Genomic DNA, 21,608 nt, shown 5'->3' on the forward strand with positions numbered 1-21,608 from the left:
CTATGTGGTTTTTAGGAAAATACATTTCTGCATTATAGGCCTAAAGCTAGTTGGTGTATGTCATGTGCTGTTACTGTTGTACCTAAGATTGTTTTGAATCTAGGGCTTACAGAAGGGATTGCAGTATCCTATACCTTGCCAACCATATTTTAATTTATATTATTCATATTCCCATTTAATATATAATTTTGTATTTGCAAAATTAGTTTTTGATCTATTTTCTTGTTTGTGTGTCGTAATAAAGGGACAGTTAACTTGGTTGTCATACTGAAATGTTCTGTTCATTAGCATAATTTATACAGCTAGCTTATATGGCCCTTGTAATTCAAGCCCACATTTGCAGAGGCCATTTTTTAGTAGCATGTGGTGTCCTCATACATATCGAAATGTGAGTGCTTTATTATGGCTTTAGTCATTAGTAAATGAAAGTTCAACCAGTAAACATTGTTATAAATTCTTTTGTTCTTGTACTTAAAAAGCCCAAACATGGGCTCAGTCCCACATTTCCCAGGCACTTCTCCCCACCCCATGGTTTGTTTTAACCCCGGTCACTGGTCACTTTTCCTGTCACATGAAGACAGCTTGCCAAAAAAATATATAACACATAGGCATGTATATCACAAAAAATACTTATTGACAAATAATGCTAACAGTACATGTATTAATTGCATACAGTAATTGGAATACAATATATGTTGCTATAGCGGATATTTAATTTCTTAAGTCCCCTCTAAAATCTGTAACACTCTAATATACATATTGTAACTTTCTCAGGAAAAGTCAAGAGCTGTCCTGTTCCCTTTCATCTAATGAAACTTTGTGTTGGACACTGAGGCTGGCCATCACAATGAAAAATCTAACAAGATGGTCAGGAAGGGAAGAGCCTGTCCTTGACTTTGAAAGTGAAGATTTGCATATCAGAGTGTCCTGCAGTGCTTGTGAGCAAAAGACAATGTACATGCCATCATACTCTCATTTAAGAATATTGTTCTAATGGAATGAGTTAAAGAGACCCTCGTCAAGTACCAAGCATATGAACATGATGGCATCCGTATCTTCTCTATTAGCACATTGCACTCATTTTCATAAAATGTGCAGACTGAACAATCCTGATACAGGTTTGCAAATTTAACTTTGTTAAAAGTCATCAGCTAAGTCCCCCTCTTCACTTATAACAACTTCTCCTTGTTTTTGGTGTATTTAGTGAACTGCAACACAGAAAGGCAATGGCCTTACATGTGGGTTGTTGCAGTCTGCTGTGGAGGAGGCAAGTGGTAGCGCCCAGTAGCAGCATAACTGGGTCTGAAATGATGAACTTGACAAAGCTCTTGTTCATGCTCTGCTGCATTGTTTAAAAGCTGCATTTTTATTTTACAGCAGTTTCTGTAAACTTTAGCAAATGGAGGACTTGCTTTGAGGGATTTATTCATGTTTAGGAATAACTTTAGGGTAAAGGTTACTGTTTAAGGGTTAAAATTACTTTTTTTGGCATTCAAAATACTCACCGAGTGATTTAATTTAAAACTACCATACTATAAGTTACTGCAGCAATAAAAATACCTTCTGTGTGCAGCAGTCCCACCAGCCCCCCCCCCCTCCCTCTTAACACGATCACGCCTTGTGCATGAGTGCCTTGGCTTTCCAGTGACTCTCCCTCCTCATTGGCTGAGCCAATGAAGAGGAGGGGGCAGAGCCACAGCTTTGTGTGTGTGAATGGACATGCAGAGCAAGCGGCTCGGGAGCAAGCCTTCTAGAGTGCCCCCATAGCAAGCTGCTTGCTCTGGGAGCACTCGGTAGGAGGCAGGGGCCAGGAGTGCTGGCAGGGGACCTGAGAAAAAGAGGACCAGGGCTTCTCTGTGCAAAACCACTGTACAGAGCAGGTAAGTACGACATGTCTGTTATTTTTTTAAATTGCCTTTAATATCACTTTAAGGGACTCTGGACCTCTTATTAAGCATTGCACATTGGGATAATCTCATGTTGAACTTTGGTCTCTTTTTCAGCTTTCAATATGTTTCCCTGTGTTGCCTCTTATACATATCTCATCAATAACCTGATTTGCAAAGGCACTTTTATAGCCAAGTGTGGTTTCCACAAATATTTGAAGATGTTTGCCACGGAGACTTTAGAAGTAGGTTATACATTAGATCCCGTTTGCAAACTGGCATGGCAGAACATTAGAATATTTAAGAAGACCACACAAGCAACGTTAATTCTTACCACATGCGTAATAATCAGACTTGGCAGTTTTGTAGTTCAAGCTGTGCCTATGGGTCAGCCTTCTCTGCCCTGTGTCATCATTCAGTTCCCGTCATGCCTCCTGCAGTGCCTGCACTCTGTAGAAACTTGAGTATTGGCAGCTCCTTCACCATGTCATACAACTACCGGGAGAAACTTGATTCAAAGTGTAATGGAGTGCTCACCATGTGCGGCATGACAAAATCTATACTTTGCTACCTGGTACTGTGGTAGCCATTGTAACTTATATGATTGTTAATAAATGTAACTTTCTGTTTTTCTGGCTATCAGTATTCTTTGTAACTGCCAAATAAATGTCACGCTTATACTCAATTAAAGATGTTGAGTTTAGCCATAAATTTCCAGAATACTTGTGCACCTATGACATCTCAGTTCTCCTCATACACGCCTATAAACAGGGGATGGCCAATTACATGCAGATTATTGTAGTGTAGAAAATTCTGCAATATTGTCAATATCATTAGTTGTAAATATGTGTTTTGTTTTTGAAAATTCTTTTTATTGAATTTCAAAAATGTAGGTACAAAACCAAGCCTATTGGGCATACCCAGGCTCGGCACAACAAAGTGTTACAGCATACCTTACTCAACAGTAACTAAAAGGTATACTCAACTCCATGTAGGAAGGGCTAGTTGAGAATGATGTGCATCTCAGGGGGCTAAGAGAGAGGAGGGGTACATTTCAGATCAATATTAAGATATCAAAATATTGAGTAAATATGTGTTTATAGAGTGATTGGCTTTCACTGTTGCAGCTTCAGAAATCTATTGCTTTTAATGACATTTCAAGGCCAGGAACTGGTAACAATAGGAGATCTCCCTACTAGAAAACTCCATGGTAACCTCAGACCTTTTTGGAGGCTTTTTTAAAACGGCAGATCGGCTGAAGATCCTGACCGATCTACAGCAGGTTGGCATGCTCTCATCCTGGAAAGACTGACTACAGTAAAGGTCCCAATACTGTAAATCTTTCTGATAAACCAGTTCCTTAAGGGTGTCTTTGTTAAAGTTGCGTTAAAAATAATAGCAGTGTGTTTAAAAAAGTGAGTAAAGCTCAAAATCCTTATAATAGCTTTAATTTCCATACACGTAAATGCATTGGGAACACTGCACAGTCTTTTCCAAATCAAAACATGAAGAAAAATGTTTCAAATGTGTTATTACTTTACAGAAAGTGAAGAAAAGGAATGTTTAGACTGTTCAAAATAATAGCAGTGTCTGCATTTTTCTTTACAAACGCAAACATTTACTGTATAAACTGAAAAATGCTTGAAGATATAGCTTTCTTGTGAATCACTGAACTAGTTGTATAAGCACTGTTTCTGAGAATTGCTGTACATCTGTGTTGCATGGAGTTGACCAACTTCTGGCACCTGTGAACAGGTATTCCAGCCCAGGATGATTGGACTACATTCCACAGTTCTTCTCTATTTCTTGGTTTTGCCTCAGAAATGGCATTTTTGATGTCACCCCACAAGTTTTCTGTTGGATTAAGGATTATATGGCCACTTCATAATGGTAATTTTGTTGTTCTGGAACCAAGACGCTGCTCGCTTACTGGTGTGTTTGGGGCCTTGTCTTGTTGAAGCAGCCATTTGAGGGGCATTTCCTCTTTGGCATAAGGCAACATGACCTCAAGTATTTTGATGTATTCAAACTGATCCATGATCCCTGGTATGCGATAAATAGGCTCAAAACCATAGTATGAGAAACATCCCCAGTTGGTTTCAATATAGTTAGTTACAAGCATTGCAATCTACCCTGATGGTGTTTTTATTTACTTAGTGCAAACCTGTCAAGGTCCTACCTTTCCTCAGACCTTGTGCTGCTCCATGTGCTGGCATCCATCTTAGGTGTCTGCAAAGCATTGTGGGATCCTTTATGCTTTCAGCCCTCTGTGGCTCCTCCCCCAGGGGGTGGCGGCTTATCACATATAAATCTGCTGTTTGTGGCTGTCCATTGCATTCGTGTCCTGTCTGTTGCACAACAGCAAGCTCCTGTTTAGCTACTCATTGCTTTCCTGGATACCGACTTGGCTTTGGCTAAGACTCCTCCTGGCTCCTGACCCCGGCTCTGGCGACCATTCTTCCTGGCTCCTGATTCCGGCTCTGGCGACGATTCTTCCTGGCTCTTGACCCAGGCTTTGGCTATGATTTCCGCTGTTGGACTCGCATAGACTTTTGTCTTATTTTTATATTAATAAACCTACCTTTAATTGCACCTCCTTGTGTGTCTGGCTCCTCGCTCCCTGACAAAACATGTGTGAAAAGAAAAATTGGAAAGTGTTGCTTGCTCCAAAAAAAAAGGCACTGTTAGGTGCCTGATATGCTACCTGGGTCATCAGCCTTGTTTTTGAGGTTGAATTTGTCCATCATAGTGATAGGCGAATCATAGGATGTTCAACTCCCCCATGGTTGCTCCTTGTGCTAACACTTTAAAAATTCAACCTGTTGAAAGTTCTTGCATTAACTAAACATACACACGTTTGTATGTATATACACCGATCAGCCACTATGACTCTTGGAGGCATGGACTCCTCTAGACCTCTGAAGGTAAGCTATGGTATCTGGCATCAAGCCGTCAGTAGAAGATTCTGTAAGTTGCAAGGTGTGGCCTCCATGGATCAGACTTGTTTTTTCAGCACATCCCACAGATGCTCAATTTGGATTGATATCTGGAGAATGTGGAGGCCAAACCAACATCCAAACTTGTTTTTGTCCCTCAAACCATTATTGGATTTATTAGACCAGGCCACCTTTTTCCATTGCTGTGTGGTCTAGTTCTGATGCTCACATGCCCATTGTAGGCACTTTTGGCTGTGGACACAGGTCAGCATGGGCACCCTGATTGTCTGCAGCTACTCAGCCCCATACAAAAAAAACTGTATTCCACTGTGTGTCATGACACTTTTCTATTGGTGCCAGCTTTAACTTTTTCAGTAATTTGAGCTACAGTATCTCTTCTATTGGATCAAACTTCACAGGCCAGCCTTTCACTTCACATGTACATCAATGAGCCTTGACAACTCTAGACCCTGTTGCGGTTCTGTTTTTTTATTTTGGACCATTATTGGTAGCTCTTAACTGCTGCAGACCGGGGACATCCCACAAAAGCTGTATTTTTGGAGTTGCTTTGACTCTGACCATTACAATTTTGCCCTTTTGTCACCATCTCCCAAATCCTTACACTTGCCCATTTTTTATGCTTTCAACACATCAGCTTCAGGGACACTTACTGCCTAGTATAATCCACCCACTTTATGGCTGATCAGTTTATATAAACTTACATATATAACTTTTTTTAAGAAGTGCATGCTTCAGCGTTGTTCTTCAAGAATGTATTAGATGCTGTTAATGAATAATGATCTCATTTTCTCTCTGTAAAGGAATCTGATGAGGGAAGTGATGGAGAGGATTTTGGTGTAACTCAAGGTGACCTGGATGCATTGATGTTTGGCCAGCAAATTACAAAGAACACAGAGCATGAGAAGACTGGTAAAGAAGCACCAACAGTGTCTGGAAAGTGGGTATGCGCCCAATCATCTGAGACCAAGAAAGAGAATCACAATCAGTTTATCACTGACAAGCTGGAGGTGCTCGCAAAGGCCTACTCTGTTCAAGGAGACCGCTGGAGATCTCTGGGATATTCAAAGGCTATAAATGCACTAAAAAGTTACCATAAGCCAGTTACATCTTCTCAGGTGAACAAAAATCTTTATGGATATAACCAATAATGTATATTGATTTTAGGGAGATGTTGTGAAAGAATTCAAAGCTTTCACATCTTAAAACAGAAGGTCTAGTGTATACAGATCTTCCCTTTCATTACAAATTAAAGATCAATCCACAGCCATGCAGATCATTCCTTTAAAACCTTGTGGAAAATTTAGCTTCCATAACCACTTCTTTTTAAAATTTTTTTAAATGTTTTGGTTCTATTTGGCATTCTTACCATAACCTGATTTATAATACTGTGGCTTTAAGAATTAGGCTAGGTTCACATCTCTGCGGATGGTGAACGCATGCAAAATTGCATGCATTCCTAACCTGCAGAGAAATGCGCTGCATTTTAGCACATGCAGGCAGGTGTCATTAATTCTTAATGGCACCACAGGCATCGAGAACCCTGGCACAATTTTGGTGAAATTTTAAAAACAGATTGGGGACTTCTTTTCCCATGTTTCTACTGGTAGAGCAGCCAATTGAAATGAATGGGCTGCCTTACACAAAACTAAGCTACAGAGGCTCGAACCAAAAAATGCAGAGGTGTTTACTAAGCACACCATAAAATATTCCAGTGTAGCTTACAAGTAAAGTCAAGCATGTGATGCCATCAAATTTATAGACCATCATACATACTGATGCCATCAAATTTATAAAACTTAAAATAGTTATTGTTGGCTTATGTAATAAACTGCATGTTTTCTAAAGAATAAAGAATGTACGGTAATCATTGTAAAGTCTTTCCCTTATCTGTGTGAAGTGTGGTGGTTATTCTTTCCTATTAGACTAGGTCTATGATGGAACAAAATGCTTAATGGAAAGTATATACTCATAATGTTAGTTTATATTCTGCAATCATTTACAGTGTTGCTATGGTAAAAAAAAGAGGTATTGCTGGTATATTGTAATAAGATCCCTAACAATTTAAATATAATTTACTAAAACTACAAATGCTTTAAATGATGTAAATATTTAAAAATACATTTCAGTCAAAATTAAAATTAAATCTTGAGTTTGCCTGCAGAGTAGTTTAGTTTTCCAACCAGACATTACTGTAGTGGAGCAGTCTACCCCATTTAATTTTATCTATAGTCTGGTGATCCTGGAACGCATCTGTTGTTAATGCTAGAACAGTCGCTCAAAGCTCTTTGCTGTCATTCACACACAGAAATGTGAAAAAAAATAAATCTGATTGGTGGGTGTGAGAAATCATCCTGAAACATGTCTTGATAATTTGAACATGACTGCTGTGTTTACTGGATAGCATTACTAGTTTTTGGAAATTGCCTACTTGTGTTAAATTGCTCTTTAAAAATCTGTAAACTTTAAAGGATAGACATTGGTGATACCTTTTTGAAGTGCAGTGTTCTGTTTATTCATGCTTGTGTTACTTTTAGGAAGCTGCCAAAATTCCTGGTATTGGTAAGAAAATGGCAGAGAAAATTGATGAAATATTGGACATTGGGCATCTGCGCAAACTAGATCACATTAGTGACAGCATTGCTGTCCTAGAGGTCTTCTCTAACATCTGGGGGGCAGGAGTGAAGACAGCCCAGAGCTGGTACCAACAGGTATGTAATAACAGATAAAGCTGCTTCATTAAAAAGGTGATTTCTGTTATTTTTTATTTCTTTTTTTACAGGCTGCTATTTTTGACCTTTGCCTTATTTAAAAAAGGATCCACAAAATACCAAAATTGTGGGTTAAGCATCAGTGACTGTAAAATTATAGGGGAAATGGGTTAAGATTTGTGTCCATGCAGAGTTTTTGCAAGCATTTTTTTTCTAGTGTTCAGGTAGCAGATCTTAAATTAGAGGTTTTGTGAGACATAAGGCTTGGTGCCAGGCTTCCAAGTTAGACCTGTGCTGGTACCTATCAAGTAGTACATTAATAGAAGCAACTTTTGGATATGGGATCCAGGAACAGGGTTCTTTTGCAACAATGGGGACAATTCACTAAACGTTATCACATGCATTATATTGGTCATGTGACCACATATCGCATGTGACACTAAAAATGTCACTTCACTGTTGCTCTTGTGCAGTATTTATCACAAATAGCAAAAACGCTAAGAAAATACTGCATAAAAAGACGTTAAAATCAATTCACAGAAGGAAATTGTCAGGGATCCAGGTAAGACCAGAGGTGTGTGGCCCGACACAAGGAAACACAGACTTCAGGTATAGCGTGTAAAACAATATAATTTATTAAGGCGACACAGACATAAACGCAGTGCAACAAACCAAACCCAAAACTAACACAAATATGTACAACAAACCCAAACCTTAACTGATATACAGTCATGGCCGAAATTGTTGGCACCCTTGATATTTTTCCTGAAAATCAAGTATTTCACACAAAAAAGGTATTGCATTAACACATGTTTTGCTATACACATGTTTATTCCCTTTGTATGTATTGGAACAAATATAAAACAGAGGCAGAAAAGCAAATATGACATAATGTCACACAAAACCCCAAAAATGGGCTGGACAAAAGTATTGGCACCCTTAACTTAATATTTGGTTGCACACCCTTTGGAAAACATAACTGAAATCAGTCGCTTCCTATAACCATCAATAAGCTTCTGACACCTCTCACCCGGAATTTTGGACCACTCTTCCTTTGCAAACAGCTCCAGGTCTCTCTTATTGGAAGGACACCTTTTCCCAACAGCAATTTTAAGATCTCTCCACAGGTGTTCAATGGGATTTAGATCTGGGCTCATTGCTGGCCACTTCAGAACTCTCCAGCGCTTCTTTGCCATCCATTTCTGAGTGCTTTTTGACGTATGTTTGGGGTCATTGTCCTGCTGGAAGACCCAGGATCTTGGACGCAAACCCAGCTTTCTGACACTGGGCCCTACAGTGCGACCCAAAATCCTTTGGTAATCCTCAGATTTCATGATGCCTTGCACACAGTCAAGGCACCCAGTGCCAGAGGCAGCAAAACAACCCCAAAACATCATTGAACCTCCACCATATTTTACCGTAGGTACTGTGTTTTGTTCTTTGTAGGCCTCATTCCGTTTTCGGTAAACAGTAGAATGATGTGCTTTACCGAAAAGCTCTATCTTGGTCTCATCTGTCCACAAGACGTTTTCCCAGAAGGCTTTTGGCTTACTCAAGTACATTTTGGCAAACTGTAGTCTTGCTTTTTTATGTCTCTGTGTCAGCAGTGGGGTCCTCCTGGGTCTCCTGCCATAGCGTTTCATTTCATTTAAATGTCGACGGATAGTTCGCGCTGACACTGATGCTCCCTGAGCCTGCAGGACAGCTTGAATGTCTTTGGAACATGTTTGGGGCTGCTTATCCACCATCCGGACTATTCTGCGTTGCAATCTTTCATCAATTTTCCTCATCCGTCCACGACCAGGGAGATTAGCTACAGTGCCATGGGTTGCAAACTTCTTGATAATGTTGCGCACTGTGGACAAAGGCAAATCTAGTTCTCTGGAGATGGACTTGTAACCTTGAGATTGTTGATATTTTGCCACAATTTTGGTTCTCAGGTCCTCAGACAGTTCTCGTCTCCTCTTTCTGTTGTCCATGCTTAGTGTGGCACAGACAGACACACAATGCAAAGGTTAAGTGAACGTCTCTCCTTTTTATCTGCTTTCAGGTGTGATTTCTATATTGCCCACACCTGTTACTTGCCCCAGGTGAGTTTACAGGAGCATCACATGCTTGTAACATTCTTATTTATCCGCAGTTGTGAAAGGGTGCCAATACTTTTGTCCAGCCCATTTTTGGAGGTTTGTGTGACATTATGTCGAATTTGCTTTCTTTCCTCCCTTTTTTTGTTTTGTCCCAATACACACAAAGGGAATAAACATGTGTATAGCAAAACATGTGTTAATGCAATACGTTTCGTGAGAAATACATGATTTTCAGGAAAAATATCAAGGGTGCCAACAATTTCGGCCATGACTGTATATATACAGTGGGGATCGAAAGTTTGGGCACCCCAGCTAAAAATTTGTATTAATGTGCATAAAGAAGCCAAGGAAAGATGGAAAAATCTCCAAAAGGCATCAAATTACAGATTAGATATTCTTATAATATGTCAACAAAAGTTAGATTTTATTTCCATCATTTACACTTTCAAAATAACAGAAAACAAAAAAATGGCGTCTGCAAAAGTTTGGGCACCCTGCAGAGTTAATATCTTGTACTGCCCCCCTTTGGCAAGTATCACAGCTTGTAAACGCTTTTTGTAGCCAGCCAAGAGTCTTTCAATTCTTGTTTGAGGTATCTTTGCCCATTCTTCCTTACAAAAGTCTTCCAGTTCTTTGAGATTTCTGGGCTGTCTGTCACGCACTGCTCTTTTAAGGTCTATCCATAGATTTTCAATTATGTTGAGGTCAGGAGATTGTGAAGGCCATGGCAAAACCTTCAGTTTACGCCTCTTGATGTAATCCCCCGTGGATTTCAAGGTGTGTTTAGGATCATTATCCATTTGTAGAAGCCATCCTCTCTTTAACTTCAGCTTTTTCACAGATGGCATCAAGTTACCATCCAAAATTTGCTGGAATTTTATTGAATCCATTTTTCCTTCTACTCGTGAGATGTTCCCTGTGCCACTGGCTGCAACACAACCCCAAAGCATGATTGATCCAACCCCATGCTTAACAGTTGGACAGAGGTTCTTTTCATTAAATTCTGTGCCCCTTCTTCTCCAAACGTACCTTTGCTCATTCCGGCCAAAAAGTTCAATTTTAACCTCATCGATCCACAGAATCCATACCAGACTCTTACCTGAGGATGCAGCCCCGCACGTCACAAAAAGGAGGGGACGAGTGAGACCCCCCATTACCCCCCCAAACCATACCAGGCCACATGCCTTCATTGGCAACAAGGGCCTTTTCCCCACAATCCTGGCCGGTGGTTGTGGGAGTCTGCGGGCAGGGGGCTTATTGGAATCTGGAAGGGGTCCCCAGATCCAGCCCCCCCATATGATTGAGTATGGGGTACATGGTACTCCAACTCATTGACTCAAAAGAAGTGTAATGTAACCCCCCCCAATGTCAAGGGCATGTGGCCTGGTATGGTTTAGGGGGGCGGTGGGCACTTGCTCGTCTTTGCCCCCCCCCCACCTTCCTGCCCTGCTGGACTGCATGCTCGAATAGGGGTCTGGTATGGATTATGGGGAGACCCCGTGCCGTTTTTTTTCTTAATTTTTAATTTCTGGAAATTATTTATTTATTTTTTTTACATTCAGCTGTCAGCAGGGAACCCACTGACAGCTGATCCCTCATTACATTACTGCATGTTTTCACTACTAAAATACTGCATGACTTCATAAACTAACTCATGGTATTTTAGTAGCGTTTTATAGTGAATGCCAGCAAACGTTTGGAAAAACGCTGTGCGGTATCTTACTGCATACTTGGATTCAGTAAAACATCACTTTGTGAATAGTCCCTACTATTGTCAATGTTTTTAAGGTAAAACTGTCTGATTTGCCTAATATTTACAAAGTGTATCCGTTAATGTTAGCGGTTTAGATTTCATCTCCCATTTCTAGTGCGTTTTGGAATATGAGAGGTGTAAACATTTTAACATATTTTGTATCGGTGAGGTGTAATATGACTATATACTGTACATAGTGCACTTTTTTGATTAATATGCTTTTTCAGGGATTTCGAAGTCTGGAGGAAATCCGCTCCAAGGCAAACCTGACCACCCAGCAGGCCATTGGCTTGAAACATTATGAAGACTTCCTAGACCGCATGCCCAGGGAAGAGGCTGGAATGATTGAAGACACTGTAAGGCCCTTGTATTGTACTGTCGTAGAGAATGATTAATGTTGATTTTGGTCTTTATTTTGCTTTGTTTTTATGAATTGATGAAAATAGTGACAAGTTGCTTGTGACTGCCCTTCTGTCTGACACTAGTGTATTTGTGTATCTTTTATGCATTTTGTGCAACTAAGTCTTAATTGATTATATTAATTACTCCTTACTGGACTGATATTTGGTCTGATGAAGAAACTTTAGCCCTGATTTGTCAATAATTGTTGTATGAATTTTCCCCACCCAAATTTACACTCACTTTTATAAGGTTGGATGGAAATTTGATGACAGCCACATCCATCTTATTTATGCGCTAGCTCCTCGTTCATCTTGTTACCAGCAAGTTCCAAAGTCTGAAATCCAAGTCTTTTTTCCCATACTCATGTCAGATGGGTTGATATCAGTATGCCCATGCATTTAAGGTGAATGGAAGTCCTAGAACTTATGGATAAGTAGTGCTGGGTCCCGGAGGGCGTGTTGTGTGCATGTTTGCCACGTAGTGATCATGTATACCACACAATGCAACTGAAGGACAGCAACTACAAAGCACAGAATGCTGCTGCAACATAATGGATTGTCACTTTGTTAATAAATAGCTGGCAATCACTGAACAAATTCCCGGTCTCCTTTTTTGCCAAAGCTAAAGTTGATTAAAGTAAGGTTAAGCAACATGTGAGATCTTTGGCCGCTGGGAATGGAGCTGGAAGACATGATCAAGCTGTGCAGATAAACTCTGCTTTTGTTTTCAGGGTATTTGTGCCTTTTGCCTCTGCAAATTTCTTTCTCTTCTATTATTCGGGGCACAACATAATATATTCTGTTAAGAAAGGGTTCTCTCTCCCACAAGCTTCTGTAAGAGCACAGCTCTTTGTAATGATCATCAGGACACACTATTTCAAAGACAGTCTGTTTGAGAAAATGAAAAGCGGCGGAGTTGGAAAAGTTGCTGTTGAGTGACAGGATCCCTCGGGGTGGGTTGGAACGAGCTGCTTTATGTTACACCTGCATACCCCCATCACCGTGGAAGCATCGGTCATTGCGACGCTGTCACTCAGCCACAGAGCCTGATTTTAAAGAATGCGCACCAAACCGGACCCCACTGAGAATCTTGTTCCCATGCGTGTGATTAAAGGCCAAAGACTCATTCCCCCCACTGCCACCCTCCCTTTTTGTTCAAACACGGTTGTCACGTAAAGGATTTTCAAGAATGACTTTCCAATTTCAAGTACCTTTCTTCTCCCCTCCCCATCTTTTCAAAAGTCAGCCAGGTTGTTGTGGCTGCTGCAGGGGGAGGAGCCATGGCCCATTGTTGTTGTTGATTGGATTACTTGTCCTGGGTCTCTAGGCCCCTGTGGGTGAAGCCCAGGAGAAAGAGGGGATTAAGGGATTAGGCACTGTCCTTGCTGTATGTTGCATCAAGAGCTTGGGGGAGCTTTGCACTCCGTGGCAGTGTAGCAGGTCTTCAGAAATCTTCATTAAAAAGAGACAAAATATGCATGAGAAAAGAGTGGTGACCTTCTTAGGCATGTCACTGGCACACACAGGACAGAATTAATGGGTTTATTCTACTAATAGAAGATGATCCTTAATTGTTATAAAGAGATAAAAAGAAAAACAACACAGAAAAGGCAATATTCGGAAGCTGCAGACCTTTTAGTATGTCATTGTTATACAACATCTGGAGAAACGGCTTACTGACGTATGTCACTCTGGATTTGTGAGGGTACGTTTTATTTAGTGCTGCTCCACTTGCCATACATCTTAAGTGCTAAGAACCTCTTATATTGGCAAATCTGTGTTGCTTTCTGTTTGCAGATAGTGACCTTATTTCTGCCATGGAGAAACAAACAAACAAAAAATTAAATATATATATATGTTATATACAGTGTGTGTGTATGTGTAAATATACTGTATATACAGTGTGTGTGTGTATATATATATATATATATATATATATATATATATATATATATATATAAATATATGTATTCAGTATGTACATGCACAAACAGGTCAAGAGTTACACTGGTTAAATTGTCCGGCTGCGCAAACGAATACGGGGCAGTTGGCTAACAATGCAGTTGGTACAGTGCATCCAGAAAGTATCCACAGTGCTTAACTTTTGCAACATTTCGTTATGTTACAGCCTTATTCCAAAATGGATTAAATTCATTTTTCCTCAACATTCTACAAACAATATATCTTTGCAATTTATTAAAAATAAAAAACGAAAAAAACCCCACATGTACATAAGTATTCACAGCCTTTGCTCAATACTTTGTTGAAGCACCTTTACCACCAATTACAGCCTCAAGTCATTTTGAGTATGATGCTACAAGCTTGGCACACCTATTTTTTGGCAATTTCTCCCACTTTGCAGTACCTCTCAAGCTCCATCAGGTTGGATGGGGAACGTCGGTGCACAGCCTTTTTCAGATCTCTCCAGAGATGTTCAATCAGGTTCAAGTCTGGGCTGGGCCACTCCAGGACATTCACAGAGTTGGCCCATAGCCACTCCTTTGTTATGTGGACTGTGTGCTTAGGGTCGTTGTCCTGTTGAAAGATGAACCGTTGCCCCAGTCTAAGATCCAGAGCGCTATGAAACAGGTTTTCATCAAGGATTTCTCTGTACATTCATTTTTCCTTCGATCCTGACAAGTCTCCCAGTTCCTGCCGCTGAAAAACATCCCCACAGCCTGATGCTGCCACCACCATTCTTCACTGTAGGGATGGTATTGGCCAGGTGGTGAGTGGTGCCTTGTTTCCTCCACACATGACGCTTGGCATTCAGGCCAAAGAGTTCAATCTTTGTTTCATCAGACCAGAGAGTTTTGTTTCTCATGGTCTGAGAGTCCCTCAGGTGCCTTTTGGCAAACTCCAGGCGGGCTGCCATTTTGCCTTTTTCTGGCTTCCATCTGGACACTCTACCATACAGGCCTGATTGGTTGAGTGCCTCAGAGATGGTTGTTCTTCTGGAAGGTTCTCCTCTCTCCACAGAGAAACGCTGGAGCTCTTTTAGAGTGACCATCGGGTGCTTGGTTGCCTCCCTGGCTAAGGCCCTTCTCTCTCGATCGCTCATTTTGGCCAGGCGGCCCACTCTAGGAAGATTCCTGGTGGTTCCAAACTTCTTCCACTTATGGATGATGGAGGCCACTGTGCTCATTGGGACCTTCAATGCTGCAGACATTTTTCTGTACCCTTCCCCAGATCTGTGCCTTGATACAATCCTGTCTCGGAGGTCTACAGACAATTCCTTGGACTTCATGGCTTGGTTTGTGCTCTGACATGCACTGTTAACTGTGGGACCTTACATAGACAGGTTTATGCCTTTCCTAATCATGTTCAATCAACTGAATTTCCCACAGGTGGACTCCAATCAAGTTGTGGAAACATCTCAAGGTTGATCAGTGGGAAAAGGATGCAGCAGAGCTCAATTTTGAGTGTCATGGTAAAGGCTGTGAATACTTATATACATGTGGTTTTTTTTCATTTCTTATTTTTAATAAATTGCAAAGATTTCACAACGCACTTCTTTCACGTTGTCATTATGGGGTATTGTTCGTAGAATGTTGGAATAAGGCTGTAACATAAAATGTGGTAAAAGTTACTTTCTGGATGCACTGTATAACCAAACTGTGTAACCAATGTTCATGAACTTCTATGCCAGTTTTCACTGTATTGAGGTGGTGATACACCATGAGAACACCAGTAACAAAGATAAGCATATTGAACCAGGGGCTAGAACCACCATCTGTTTTCCCAGGTTTATATAGCTCCTGTCTTGTGCAAACCCAGCAGAGCTATATATCTCTATTTTATTAAATAGTAGAATAAAACTTGTGTATCTAAATTGTTACTTCTCCCATCCAGGTACGAAAAGCAGCCAAGGACATCAATACAGAGCTGATGAGCATAGCTTGTGGCTCATACCGGCGTCAAAAATCAACATGCGGAGATGTAGATGTCTTGATCACACATCCAGATGGGAAGTCTCATAAAGGAGTTTTTAGCAAACTCATTGACAGCCTTAAGTCCCAAGGTAAGAATTGTGTCCTTAACAGAGAATAGAAATGCACCTACTGAGTTTACACAAACTGTAAGTGTGGATAGAAAATCATTTCAAAACAATGTCAAATGATTCCGACCTGTACTTATTTATAAATCAAAGACCAGGAACCAGCTATCTCCAATCTGTGAACATAGAGGCCTATAATTTAGATATGTTAATAATAAAGTGTAGCATTCCAGAACTTGTATAGGTTATTACTTTCTGGAATGCTACATTTTTTTTCTAGTATACTGTATATTTCAAATTAAGTCTTTAACCACTTGCCTACCGGGCACTTTTACCCCGTTCCCGCCCAGGCCAATTTTCAGCTTTCTGCGCTGTCGCACTTTGAATGACAATTGCGCGGTCATGCAAAAAAACATTTTTATGTTTATTTTTAGACAGAGCTTTCTTTTGGTAGTATTTAATCACCACTGGGTTTTTTATTTTTTGATAAACAAACTAAAAAAGACTGAAAAGTCTGAAAAAAATAAAGTGTTATAACATTTTTTAAATAAGTAATTTTTCTCCTTCACTGATGTACGCTAATGAGGCTGCAGTGGTGGGCACTGATGAGGAGGCTCTGATAGGTGGCACTGATGGACATTGACAGGCATCACTGGTGGGCATTGACAGGCAGCACTCATATATGGCACTGATAGGCAGCACTGACTGGCACTGATAGTCGGCAATGACTGGAACTGTTAGATGGCAATGATAGGTGGTACTGATATACATCACTTACTGGCAGTGATAGTTGGCACTGAAAGGCAGCTCTGATGGCCACTGATATGTGGTATTGATGTGCACTGGAAGGCACTGATATGTAGCTTTGATGGGCACTGATGAGCACTTATATGTGGCATTGATGGGCACTGATGGGGCTACACTGATCATCAGGGCACTGATGATCAGTGTAGATGTCCCCTCTGAGGAATGCTGATTACCGGCTTTTCTCACGCGCTGTCATCGTGAGCAGAGGACTGCCGATTACTGGCATTTCCTTGTTTACTTGTGATTGGACACAGCTGATCACATGACAGAGCTGACATCATCAGCTCTTTAGTGTGATCGGTGATTCGCTGTGTCCCAGGAATACAGTGCACCGCCAATCGCTACACGCCCCCGGGGGTGCACATGTGCACTTAGAGTGGGGGGACATCATATGACGTCGTCCTAGAACAAGAGCTGCCGCCCAGCCGTCATTTCCTTATATGGTGCACGGAAGGTGGTTAAAGAAACTCTTAACTTATCTTGCAAGCTGTATTATATCAATAACAAAGCGAACATTTATCCAGGCTTAGTTTTATATGTTACTTTTATAAAAAAATATAAAATAGAATTTACAAATATATAAATGTGTTGTTTACATCTTCAAGGATAATGGGATACATCTTTTTACATTGTTATCTGCGATTGTAGCCTAAATGAGCCTTGAAGGTGTAATCTTATTTCCACTATTCTACTTGCATTACTACAGGGCTATCTATAGTGTCCTCAGTTAAAGAGTATATCAAGCTAAAACTTTTGTTTTGGACAGGGTGAGGAAGGTTAGAAGCTCTGTCAAGTTTTTACTGTTACCTGGGTTCCTTTAGATTTTTCCTCACTTTCCCCCTTCGCTGTCCCAGTGAGAATGGTTTAACCATTTCAATACCGGGCAATTTTACACCTTCCTGCCCAGGCCATTTTTCACGTTTCAGCGCTCTCACACTTTGAATGACAATTGCACGGTCATACAACATTGTACCCAAACTAAAATTTTATCATTTTCTTCACACAATTAGAGCTTTCTTTTGGTCATATTTAATCACATCCGGGGTTTTTATTTTTTGCTAAATTATCAAAAAAAGACCAAAAATTTTGAAAAAAACACATTTTTCTTTCTTTCAGTTATAAAAGTTTACAAATAAATAATTGTTCTTCATAAATTTAGGCCAAGATGTATTCTGCTACATGTCTTTGGTGAAAATAACCCAAATTAGGATGTATTTTTTTAGTTTGTAGGAAAGTTATAGAGTTCACAAACTATGGTATAGATCTGAATATTGATCAATCCTGAAGTACTGACGGCCAATCTAATTTGTTGAGGTCCAAGAAAGTCAGAATAGTACAGATATCCCCCAAATGACCCCTTTTTGCAGAGTAGACAGTCTGACGTACTTCATAAGAGGCATTTCGAGTTTTTTGAAGTTGTATTTTTTTTGTCATCATTTTTCGGAAAATGAAAAAATTCAAAAAATTATTTTCACTATTTTTTTTTACATACTGTCACCAGTGCAGTACAGCATCATCATATAACTGGCATGGCGGTGATCAGGGACACTGACTGGTGACAGTATGAAAAAAAAATTATATAGATTTTTTTTCATATTTCACTATGTCCAAAGTAGTACAATGTTACTGTCAGGAATGGACTTGCCAGTGGTGGTGGGACTCACCTGCCTTGTGGGCTGCAGTACCAGGGCTGGCCAGCGGGTGCTCTCAGCAACCAGAGGCTCACTCCTGCAATGAGCCATCACCTGAGGCTGATTGCAGGAGGTGTATTTAAGGAATGGCCAGGCCTGTGATCAGGGCCTTGGTGTAATGTTTCCCATGAGCCCCTGTACCTGCATCCTGTCTGCTTCCTGATTCTGCTTGATCCTGACTGAGTGAACTCCGCCTGTCCTGACCTCGGCTATTCCTGACCACTCTTCCGCTCTCTCCTGGTACCCTGTTTGCCCGTTTGCTACCGACCCGGCCTGCCTGACTACGTTGTTTTGTATATATGGTTATCTGTTGGAGTTTGGGTTGTTTGCACTGTGTTATGTTTACCTTGCACTGCGTTTGTGTTGTTTAGTCTTAATAAATTGTCTTATTTACACTATACCTGAAGCCTGCGTTTCCCTGTGTCAGTCCACACATTTCTGGTCATACCCGGATCCCTAACAGTTACCATAGTAACCTTGTACTACTTTGGGGAAGTGATCAGTATTTTGTTTTGTTTTTTACACAATTTGCTTATAGCAAGGAATTACTTTGCTATAAGCAAGCATTTACCTGAATGACATTGATTCATTCAGGTTTTTGTTTTTTTTTTTTTTTGCTTAGCTGTGATTTGGCCACAGCTAATCACATGACATGTGCATGTGATTAGCTGTGACCATTCACAGCTAGACAGTAGTATACAATGGATGGCATGAATGAAGCCATCCATTGTATACAACTGTTATGTGACCTGCTATGATTGGTCACAGCAGGTCACATGGTACCGGCAAAGGGGCCGATACTCAGATCTGTCATCGGCCGTGTCCGAGGTACACGGCCAGTGACAGATCGCACCGCTGCGCGTCTCTGCAGGAGCGCAAACTGCGCATGTGCGGGAGGACGCCATTTGGCGTCCAACCCGGAAATGCAGTACATTTTGCCGTCCGCCTTTTGGCTATTGGCTGGGCGTGTACTGGTTAAACAGACCAAAAGTGAGGAAAAAACTGCAATAGGGGTACAAACAGAATAAAAGATTTGGAAGGTTTCTAGCAACCCACTACTTTTGTAAACACGCATTTTCTTTTTCATCCATTAAGAAACTTGGGAAGTTATTCACCTTTGGGTTATACTGCTGCCTGCAGCAGGATTGGATACCAGCAAACAAACAAAACTGTAGTGCAGAATGAAATGAAAACGAGAAGCGCACCAACCTTGCGCATTACCTCAGTAACCAAAATTTATTAATTGTAAAAAATATACTCACAAACAGCGAATAAAATCAGGCATGTAAGTCCTCACAGGGACTTGAAGCTAACATGAGTCCCATCAGGGGAGTGGGTGTTCAGTACAGCTGACGCGTTTCGAAGGGGGTCCCTTCTTCCTCAGAGCTAACTGAACTGTGAGTGCTCTCTCCTATATATACTCCTGGACTGAACCTAGGCCCTCCCCACTGGGTTGGGCAGTCTCAGGTTAGTAGGAGGGGCCAAGATATCGTCAACAGACAATCACTATTTGTAATGCCATCAGAGAGAAATGATATAGACAAACGTAAAATATAAGATATAAAATATATAAAACCACATTTTGCATACACCACTTAGTATGCATGTAATATATCAACTTAGCGATGAACACCAATGGGAATGATGATAATAGATAATAAATGATGAAACATAATATATAGTAAATAGTTAGTCTTATTCCATGATTCATTAGTGAGCGATGTATCAAATGGACAATTCATCCAGAGGGCTTGTCATGATGCTGGATGAGTATATAGCAATTAATGTAAAAATAAATTGTTAGTCAATGGATGTCTTAATGGATAGGTGTCCGTAGTGACACAAACACATGTATATATATGTAGACATATAAACCCACACACAAACCTTCAACCAGAAGCTGTGTGATGTGTGCTACCAGGCAGCTGCATGTGCTTCATGATCGGATGATGGAGAGGATTGGATCAGTAATCTTGGATCCGTAATAATGTATGGTCAGCAGCAGAGGGAGATCTTATACTTCTCTCTATAGCTGCAGGTTTACCCTGTGTGTGGAACGCACGCTAGTATGGCATGGTCATGACTGCGCATGCGTGGACCAACATGCGCATGCGCAGTGTGAGGAGGGCAGGTCCGTCGGCGCGATCACGTGAGCGCGCTTCACGCGCATCTGACGGCCACTCTGTGCGCGTACACCAACACCGCTCTATTGGGCAAGATACCAGACCTGCCACCCCGCCCCCATCCTCTGACGAGGCTCTAGTTGGGGGAACTGTCTGGGGATTCCCCTCTAGCGAACTTGCTGTTGTGTGCACGTCATAGCCAATCAAATGGGGTGGTCAAACGGCCCTGGCTGCCGCACTCCAGAGGTGTATTGAAGTGAAAAGACATCAGCATGAACATATGTATACATGTGTATACACTACATACACATGCGTGTATCTCCTTAAGTGGATATGACAGTAGTGTTGCCGGTGGGTATAAAATATAAGACATATAGGCATATGTTCACATGAACGCCATCTATGCATCATGTATAGAACATATGTAATATATGATGATAAATACAATAAGATAAAATAATAATATAATATAAGATATAATACATATAATACAACTAAGACTCTATACACATAATTGCACATTAGATATTGAGGTAAAAACCACGATGTAGGCGCTTATGCACCCTAGTACTGATAAAAGACATTAAAATGATCCAATGATAATACTACTGATAGTGAGAGAGTCTAATATTAGGATACTATGATCCAGCATACAAGGCCATCACTTGCACCTCAAACCTAAAGCAATCTATTATTTTTGGTTTTTGGTTTTGCTTCTTAATAGGGTGAATGGTAATAGCAGCATATGTAACGAAACCCTGTATGGAAGATGTATATATTAGGTGTAACCATATAGGATAATATACATGCAAAAAAATATATAAAGATATGATAGACTTCATATCTATACATTTAAACATTTAAAAGATCGATGAACCGTGGGCTTGCAGTATGTTAACAGTCTTAGGGAGTCACTAGTTAGCACCAAACTACTGAAGGGACCATATGTGTACTTGTAGTATGGTAGAATGAAAGATTATTATTGTCAGGGCTAGTAATAGGTAACCACATTCCTTACACTCAACACATTCCTGATGGCAGCAGTATATGTATTAGTAGATATGATTGATATAATAAATCGCAGGATGAAAATATGTGGAAAAAAGTAGAGATAAACTAATTGTATTTGCACTACCTAGTGGCTAGATGAGAGTATGAATCTCAAGGTCATCGTTTAAACCTCTAGGAGACAAGGTAC

General features: G+C 40.6%; 1 protein-coding gene across 1 annotated transcript in view; it reads left to right on the forward strand.

Annotated features, from left to right (window-relative positions):
• The window catches only part of POLL (DNA polymerase lambda), a 57,028-nt gene that overhangs the window by 17,276 nt on the left and 18,144 nt on the right, over positions 1-21,608 (forward strand). The window contains exons 5-8 of the mRNA XM_089683270.1: positions 5,644-5,958; positions 7,378-7,551; positions 11,619-11,747; positions 15,645-15,813. Coding sequence (XP_089539396.1) covers positions 5,644-5,958; positions 7,378-7,551; positions 11,619-11,747; positions 15,645-15,813 — 787 coding nt within the window. The remainder of the gene's footprint in view (positions 1-5,643; positions 5,959-7,377; positions 7,552-11,618; positions 11,748-15,644; positions 15,814-21,608) is intronic.

The sequence above is a fragment of the Staurois parvus genome, unplaced genomic scaffold (assembly GCF_062004578.1).
Source record: "Staurois parvus isolate SC_StPar_1 unplaced genomic scaffold, SC_StPar_1.0 ptg000303l, whole genome shotgun sequence".
NCBI lineage: Eukaryota > Metazoa > Chordata > Amphibia > Anura > Ranidae > Staurois > Staurois parvus.